This window comes from Zosterops lateralis (assembly GCF_965231275.1).
Source record: "Zosterops lateralis genome assembly, chromosome: 19".
NCBI lineage: Eukaryota > Metazoa > Chordata > Aves > Passeriformes > Zosteropidae > Zosterops > Zosterops lateralis.
In genome coordinates, this window is record NC_139779.1 from 5,673,484 (window position 1) to 5,682,239 (window position 8,756).

Consider the following 8,756-nt stretch of genomic DNA (forward strand, 5'->3'; position numbering starts at 1 on the left):
ACTCCAGAAAATCCCAAAGGGATTAGTGGGGGATTATGTCCAGCCACAGGGGGGTGGTTTGGCACTGCAGCCACCCTCCTGCCACCCTCCTGCCCCCAGCACTGCCAGGGCCACAGGGACACTGAGCTGGTGGCCCTCAGCCCCAGCCTTGGCAATCTGGTGATGCCTTAAGTTTTATCTTTCATGTATTTCAGGTTCTGTGCAGCCCAGGGGTGCAGCTCTGAGCTCACAGTCAGTGTCACTCAGCTCTGCACACAGCAGGGACACAAAACAAACCCTTTTCCTGCTGCACACCAAGGACAACTTTCAGGCCCAAAAGCACAAACAAGGGTGGGCTGAAGGGAGGAACAAGAAGGATGAGACCTCACAGCCTGGAGCTGGAATTGGACAATTAAACCCCAAGATGCAAATGGACCAAAACTTATAAAAGTGTGAAACCTCATGACCAGTGGTCCGTTTTGTGACCATTTTGTGTCCATTTTGTGACCATTTTGGGTCCACCTTGGGTGTAACCCTGGTCAGGCTCTTGTCCTGCCCAAGGTGTGTCCTAAAGGCCTTTCAATAAATCTCTACTTTATTCTCTTAGCTCTATGCAGTCTGTGTTCCAGCTCAGCCTTCCCAAGGCATAACTGGCATCTCCAGCTCATTCAATGCTTTTATCATCTGGCACCTCTGTGTGGGCTCCATCTCTGAGTCAGAATGCTCAGTGGCATTTGCAGTGGGATCCCCACTCCTGGAGATGAGACACAAAGATGTGTCATCACCTGGGGATGTGGTTTTGGTGCTGGGTTAATGGTTGGACTTGACCTTAAAGGTCTTTTTCTTAATTGCTTCCATGATTCAGATAAGCAATTCCTGCCCTATCCCTCACACCTCCCAATGTTCTGCTGGGTCCTGGATTTCCAGCACCAAAGAGCAACCAGAAAGGTCTTGTTAACTCTCATTTTCTCTGCAAAAGTGCTTGGATGGAGAATTGCAGTTACACAGTCCTAGGCAAGAATATTCCTTGCAATCCCAGACCAGTTCCAGGTGATGCAGTCCCGTGGGCATTGTGGCAGATTCATTGGCCCGAGGTCATTGATTTGTACAAAAAATGCCCCTAAATGGGAGCAGATAAATGGCAACAAATCTGCCAATGTGTATAGAGGTGCCTTTGAGAGTGAGGCATGTCCTAACTCGTCAAAAAGATGATTCAAAATGAGTCACAGACTAATGGGGAAGTGGATAATGCAGATTATTCTGGAGAAACTGGCTGCCCATGGCTTGGATGGGTGCCCTGGATAAGGCAGATTATTCTGGAGAAACTGATTGCCCATGGCTTGGATGGGTGCCCTGGATAAGGCAGATTATTCTGGAGAAACTGGCTGCCCATGGCTTGGTGGCCTGTTTGAGTGACAAACTGGCTGAAGGGAAGGGAGTGACACCCAGCTGGGGCTGTCACCGCGGTGTTCCCCAGGGACAGAGCCAACCCAAACCCTAAACACCCTCAAACACCCCAAAGGGAATCTTCCTCCCATTGCCAGCCTCGCCTCCCCATCCCCATCCCACGGGTGTCCTCAAACCCCACACTTGAGCAGGGGCTGCTTCACCTTGGTCACATTGGAGGGGAGCTGGGCCCTTTGGGTTTCCCTGTCCCCCCAGGGGCTCCTGGGCTATCCCTGGGAAGGCTGAGCCTGGATGTGAGCCAGGATTGACACGTCACTCCAGCTGCAGGTGAACACAAGGAAGTTTACTGAGTCCATGTGGGAGGGGACGGAGCCAGCTCCGTGAATCAATGAGTGACAAAACCACGCAGAGAATCAGGGGATACAAATAAATACAGCTTTTGGGACAGGCAGCTTCATGTGGAGATGCTGTTTGACTTTTTCTGATTATCCAGGTACTTCTTGACCCACGGCTTCTCTGGGTCCACACAGAGCCACCCCACTGGCACCTTCAGACTTGGGGGGAAAGAATATCCTGAGTCAGCCTGGGAGGGGAGGATCCCACCAGGGATTCCTGCAGCCTCCTCACCCCCACTTTCCCTGCAAGTGCTGACTCTCGGCCTGCTGGCAGCAGAAATGGGGCGATTTGGGGCTGTTCGGGTTAAGCAGGGAGGGAGGTGAGTGTGAAGGGCCAGGTCAGGACAGCCCCACCCACAGCACCCTGTGCAGGTTGATCAGGTTGATCCCCAGGTTTCTGGGGAGTCCCCAGGAGCAGAGCAGCTGGTGGGGAAGGAGGGTGAGGGAGGTGAGGATGGGGTGGTGGGGAGGAAGGCTGGGTGGGATCTGGGGTTACTCACCGAACAGCCTTGAGTTTGCAGTCGGAAGGTGTGTAGTTGTAGTCCTGGATCTTAGACTCCAAGATTTTTCCAGGGTAGTACTTCTTGCAGCATTTGCTTCCGGAGCTGTGGACTGAGAGCAGCAGGGAGGGCTCAGTGCTCTCCCATTGCTGGCACGAGGGGTGTGGGTTCTGCTCCTGCTCCCCCATCCCACAGAGGGAACATCTTGCAGCCCCAGCAGTGATGTTCTGCCCCAGGGTAGGAGCCCCTCATTTCCCTGCCCATGGAGCTCCCCAGCTGGGACTCTGGGGCTGAACCAACCCCTTTTTTACTCATTTTGAACAAGCCCAGGACCAGCCCCATGCTCAGGCAGCTGGTGATGACAGCCCCACAGCCCCACAACCCCATCAGGAGCTGAACTCTCCTCCCCTTCCCCAGCCCCAAATCAGAATCAGAATCTTTGGGTTGGAAGAGACCTCTAGGATTATCAAGTCCAACCCAACCCTAACCTCAACTAAACCATGGCACCAAGTGCCACATCTAGTCTTTTCTTATCACATCCAGAGATGGTGAATACACCACCTCTCCAGGTAGGCAATTACAATACTTTATTGCCCTTTCTGTAAAAAACTTTTTCCTGATATCCAACTTATATTTCCCTTAGCAGAGCTTAAGGCTGTGTCCTCTCATTGCTGCCTGGAGAAAGAGACCAACCCCACCTGATTAAAACCACCTTTCAGGGAGTTGTAGAGAGTGATAAGGTCACCTCTGAGTCTCCTTTTCTCCAGGATAAACAGCCCCAGCTCCCTCAGCCATTCCTCACAGGGCTTGTGCTCCAAGCCCCTCACCAGCCTCGTTGCCTCCTCTGGATGCTCTCAAATCCCATCAGAGGAGGAGCTGGGACAGCTCAGAGGGGAAAATCTCCCTATTGGTACTTACAGCCCTGGTTCCCAGTACAGGTAGCTGCCAGCAGCAGGATGAGCAGGGCCAAGGAGATCTTCATTCCAACCTGAGGCTCTGTCAGCAGCAGCAGCTCTGATTCCACCAAGATCTGCCTGCCCTCCTGCCTGCAGCCCTGTGTGATTTATAGCAGCCCATGCCAGGCTTTCCATGATGGCTCCCCGCGGAAAGAACCTCTTGGATCTCTCCATAAAGGGCAAGTGGTGGAGGGAAATTCCTTCTGGCAGCCCCTTTGGCCGCAGTGACACCCAAGAGCTGTTGGAAAGCGTGGGAGAGGCCGGTGCTTGTGGGGCTGGGAGTCTATTTTGGGTTTGGGTTGTGGTCAGCAGCAAACAGTGCAGGGTGATGCTCATCCTTTACGAGTTCCTGTGCAAAAATCACCTCTTGGTGGTGGCTGTGAGGTCACTGCTCGCTCTGGGGTGGGTGGTTTGTTGGTGGCCAGGTTTGTCCCTGGTTTCTCCATCACATGTTGCTGGTTGCTCATCCTGGTGGCTCTCCCACTGTCACAGCACCTGCTACGTTTCCTGGTGGCATCCTGGGATTTTGGGCTGTCTCAGGCATCCCCGAGGTCCCTCTCTAATGGAATTTGGGCTGTTAATTAGGATGGTGGGTGAGGAGCACAGGAAACTCCTTCATCCCAGGCATTGTTGTCCCTCTGGCTCTTCCCCAAAGGCCTCATGGATTTGGTTTGGCCCCATCCACCCCTGGACATCCTCACAGAGACCTGGCTGAGGCTCCAGCTCTTCCTGGCTCCTCAGCCCAGCACCTGGGCAGGAAAGGATCTGCCCATTCCCCAGAGACTCGCACAGACAGATGTTTGCATGTGGGAATCACGTTTAATTCTGTTCAGTGTCTACAAAAAACCAACAGTGGAGCTGCTCCCCCTTCACCCCCTGCCTGCTGCAGCCTCTCCGTGGACCCACAGAGGGTCTGGACACTCCATCCTGGTGGGTTTGCCTTCAGGGAGGTGCTGAGGGTCATCGTGATGGGAAGGATGTCCCTTGTGAGCTGCTCCATCCACAAGTGTCCCCTCTGCCTTGGGGGTGTCCCCCGTGGGGAGGAGTCCCCACTGTCCCCGGCCACCTTGTTAGCTGGGGATGGAGAAGGAGCTGACCTGGAAGCTCTGCTGGTACCTCTTGACCCACGGCCTGCTGGCCTGGGTGCAGATCTCCTTCCCATTCCTCACCCTGAAGCTGGGACACAGAGAGGCTGGGGTCAGTGGGGACCCCAACACTGAGCCCCTGAGGGGCACAAGGGCACAGGGATGGGGACTGGCAGGATCCAGGGGGGATTAGGGGTACTCACATCACAGCCTGGTGTGGGCACTCAGGGCTGGTGGGGTAACAGGACACCACGTTGTCCCTCTTGATCCTTCTGGTCTGGAAGTTGAAGCAGCACTTGTCGGGCATGGCTGGAGCTCCTGGGGGACAGCATAAGCCTGGCTTAGCCTGGAGACCCTCAATCCCTCCTCAGCCCTCCTTCCATGGCAATGGCAGCTCCTTGGGGGGATCCCCCTGCACCCCGTGCATGAAGCAAACCCCACCCCACAGCCCTGGGTTCTGTCCCTGTCCCCCAGCCCTGGGTTCTGTCCCCGATCATACAACCCTGGGTTCTGTCCCCATCCCCCATCCCTGGGTTCTGTCCCCGATCATACAACCCTGGGTTCTGTCCCCATCGCCCCCATCCCTGGGTTCTGTCCCTGTTCCCATCCCTGTGTTCTGTCCCTGTCCCACAGCCCTGGGTTCTGTCCCTGATCCTACAACTCTGGGTTCTGTCCTCATTCCCCCCATCCCTGGGTTCTGTCCCTGAACCCCACTCCTGGGTTCTGTCCCTGTCCCCAGCCCTGGGTTCTGTCCCCATTCCCCCCATCCCTGGGTTCTGTCCCCATTCCCCCCATCCCTGGGTTCTGTCCTTGTCCCCATCCCTGGGTTCTGTCCCCATCCCCCCCATCCCTGGGTTCTGTCCCTGAACCCCACTCCTGGGTTCTGTCCCTGTCCCCCATCCCTGGGGTGAGGGCGATGCTCACTCTGAGCCAGGCTGTGGCAGCACAGCGAGGAGAGGATGAGGAGGGCACAGACCACCCTGGTTGCTGTCCCCATGCCAGGCTGTGGCCGTGCCTGAGCCGCCTGTGCTGGGGCCAGGCTGCCCCGGCTGCTTTTATGGGGGAGCTTCTCCCAGGGCCGGGGGGAGGGCCTGGTCCCCTGCCACGTCCCAAAGCACAGAGGGTAAAGTGATACTCATCCCCTCATCCCCTCCCCAGCCCTGGGAAAGAAAAAATGTGCTCCCAGGCTGTGCTTCTGGCACCGATGGGCTTGGGATTATTTCCTGAGCTCTGGTGTTAGGGCTGATGGACAGGCTGTTCCCAAAGTTTGGCTCTGCATCCTGGTTCTCTGGGCAGGCTGTGTCCAGGCCTCGTGGAAGGAGACCTAGGGTAGGTGACAGGGTTTGGGGATGTCCTTTGGGTGGGTAACAGCATTCTGCAGTCTCTCATGGTCCATGTCCTCTCCTTGCCCTGCAGTTTTCTATCCTGGCCCTGGGGACCACCAAAGCCAAAAGACCCCTTTACCCTGCCCCCGAAAAACAGCCAGAGAGCAAATAAACCTATAGAGAAGACTCCCAAATCATAGAGAAACAGCTTCTGCCTGGTTGCATCAGGCACAGAACTCCTCTGAGCAGGTTTTGGGGTGTTTGGGGCCGGGGTGGGGGAACAGACAGGTGGCTCCACTTCCCCACACTCAGTGCCAAAGCCATAGCTCATGTTCTTGGCCATGCTGGGCTGGGAAAGGCAGGGGCCAGTGAGGGGCTTCCCTGGTGGATTGTGCCTGGCTGCAGCTGTCAAAAAATCCCCTTCTCCCCCCAATCCCTCCAAGTCCCAGGGCGCTCCGCAGCTGCCGGCAGCTGGCGGGCGGTGGGAGCGGCGGCGGGGAGAGGCGGGGGCCGTGCTGGAGGGGCCGGGAATGGCACCGAGGGCACCCCGGGGTGCTCGGGGCACGGCCCTGCCCTGGGCTGCTGCTCCTGGAAGGGACCAGCCCCGATGGGGATGGAAAGAAGCGCCTCATTTGTTCTTCTCCAAAGGCGTTTCCCAGAAACCAGCCTGGCTTTGTTCGGGATGCAGGTGCGGGGTTTGTGTTTGTCTGGCGGAGCTGAGCACCTTTTGTCATCACAAAACTCCCCAGTTCATCCCTCCTCGGGGAGCGGAGATGTCTGCGGCTGTGTCCTTGGCTCGTGTTTCCCTGCCTGGATCCATCTTTTCCCCCATCCCTGTTCCTGCCCCCGCGCACCGCGGCGCTCCCAGTGCGGCCGGGCCGTCTGAGGGCAGAAAACATTTCCCGGAAAACAAAAGGAAGGAAAACAATCCGGTGTTTATCCGTCTGGGAAAACCCCTCAAAAAGGACTCAGAGGGGAAATGGTGGGATGCGGCAGGAAAGGAAGGCCAGGATTGACATTCCCAGCTCATGTTTGGTGCAGAGCAAGGCCTTGGGCAGAGCCATGGGCACAGTGCCTGCTCTGGGGTGGGCCCAGGAACCCTCTGATCCCACAAATTATCTGGGAAACACCTTTTTCCTCCCTTTCTCTCCCTGTTTTATGGGTGTCTGCACCCCCAGCTGTGGCTCCAGGCTTGGGCAGAGGGGACAGATCCCGCTCCTGCCTGGAGGGAGGGGACAAACCTGGGCAGTGCACCCGGAGTTCATTCCTGCGCCAGAATATCCGCAGGAGCTCCAAAGGTCTGCTCCTGGGGGGGACTGGGATGTGCTGGGGGAGCCTGCGGTCCTGAGCAGGCATTGCTGACAGGAATCAGTGTTCCTGACAGAAACCAGAGTGTTCCTGACAGGGATCAGAGCGTTCCTGATAGAAACCGGAGCGTTTCTGACAGAAATCAGTGTTCCTGACAGGAATCAGTGTTCCTGACAGAAATCAGAGCGTTCCTGACAGGAATCAGAGCGTTCCTGACAGAAATCAGTGTTCCTGACAGGAATCAGTGTTCCTGACAGAAATCAGAGCGTTCCTGACAGGAATCAGTGTTCCTGACAGGAATCAGAGTGTTCCTGACAGAAACCGGAGCGTTCCTGACAGAAACTGGAGTGTTCCTGACAGAAATCAGACTGTTCCTGACAGAAACCAGAGCGTTCCTGCGGAAATCCGGACCAGGAATGCCTGTGCTGGATCCTGCCCTGTGCTCCCAACCAGGCCCAAAACCGGGACAAACCCCCTCCAACCAGGACACACCGGGACAGGCCGGGACACACCGGGACAGGCCGGGACACACCGGGACAGGCCGGGACAGGCCGGGACAGGCCGGGACACACCGGGACACACCGGGACAGGCCGGGACACACCGGGACAGCCCGGGACACACTGGGACACACCGGGACACACCGGGACAGGCCGGGACACACCGGGACAGGCCGGGACACACCGGGACACACCGGGACAGGCCGGGACAGGCCGGGACAGCTCGGGACACACCGGGACAGGCCGGGACAGGCTGGGACAGCTCGGGACACACCGGGACAGGCCGGGACAGGCCGGGACAGCCCGGGACACACCGGGACAGGCCGGGACACACTGGGACACACCGGGACAGGCCGGGACACACCGGGACAGGCCGGGACAGGCCGGGACAGGCCGGGACACACCGGGACAGGCCGGGACACACCGGGACACACCGGGACAGGCCGGGACACACCGGGACAGGCCGGGACACACTGGGACACACCGGGACAGCCCAGGACACACTGGGACACACCGGGACAGGCCGGGACACACCGGGACAGGCCGGGACAGGCCGGGACACACCGGGACACACCGGGACAGGCCAGGACAGGCTGGGACAGCCCAGGACACACCGGGACAGGCCGGGACACACCGGGACAGGCCAGGACACACCGGGACAGGCCGGGACAGCCCGGGACACACCAGGACAGCCCGGGACACACCAGGACAGGCCGGGACACACTGGGACAGGCCGGGACAGCCCAGGACAGGCCGGGAATGCCTCTCCCCTCCAGGGCAGACCTGCTTGTGCAGCCAAAGCTTTATCGATGCTGCATCCAACTGATCAATGCCCCGGGGGCGGCCAAAGCCACGGCCCGGAGCAAAGCTGCTTCCCCAGGTTGGGGATGCTTTTAACAAGGATTTGTTTGATTTCTTCTTCTCCCTTTGATCTCTTCTTTCCCCTTCGTTTGATCTCTTTTTTTTTCTCCCTTTTCAGGTGTGGTCGGCTCAGCTTTTCCGTCTCCTGGCCGGGGCTGACGCTGAGGTAACCACTGAATTCACACCCTGTTTGTGCCATTTCCTTTTTTAAAAGTCCTTGTCCGGTCCCAGCCACCCAGGACTTCCCCTGGTTTCTGTCAGGGCTGGGTCACCGAAAAAAGGTCTCCAAGAAAAGGTGGCTCACGGTGTCCCCTTTGCCACCCACATCCCTGCAGAGCCCCCCAAAATCGATGGGGATGTTTTGGGGTGGGTATTTTTTTGTCCAAGGCATTGCCTGGCACCCAGCTCCCCTGAGACTCCTTCCTCCTATGGAATTAACATG

At 57.6% G+C, this 8,756-nt stretch overlaps 2 protein-coding genes across 2 annotated transcripts; both read right to left on the reverse strand.

Annotated features, from left to right (window-relative positions):
- Positions 1–1,840: 1,840 nt before the first annotated feature.
- On the reverse strand, positions 1,841–3,299 carry LOC310917233 (C-C motif chemokine 5-like; the record flags this gene model as incomplete). Its single annotated transcript, XM_083875318.1, has 3 exons — positions 3,200–3,299; positions 2,282–2,393; positions 1,841–1,940 (listed from the first exon to the last, which is right to left on the reverse strand). Exons 1-3 carry the CDS (start codon positions 3,261–3,263, stop codon positions 1,841–1,843), a joined length of 276 nt encoding a protein of 91 aa, XP_083731444.1. The 5' UTR covers positions 3,264–3,299.
- A 780-nt stretch (positions 3,300–4,079) lies between these two features.
- LOC310917265 (C-C motif chemokine 4-like) lies at positions 4,080–5,339 on the reverse strand. Its single transcript, XM_083875357.1, has 3 exons — positions 5,247–5,339; positions 4,526–4,640; positions 4,080–4,413 (listed from the first exon to the last, which is right to left on the reverse strand). Exons 1-3 carry the CDS (start codon positions 5,317–5,319, stop codon positions 4,308–4,310), a joined length of 294 nt encoding a protein of 97 aa, XP_083731483.1. The 5' UTR covers positions 5,320–5,339; the 3' UTR covers positions 4,080–4,307.
- Positions 5,340–8,756: the final 3,417 nt, after the last annotated feature.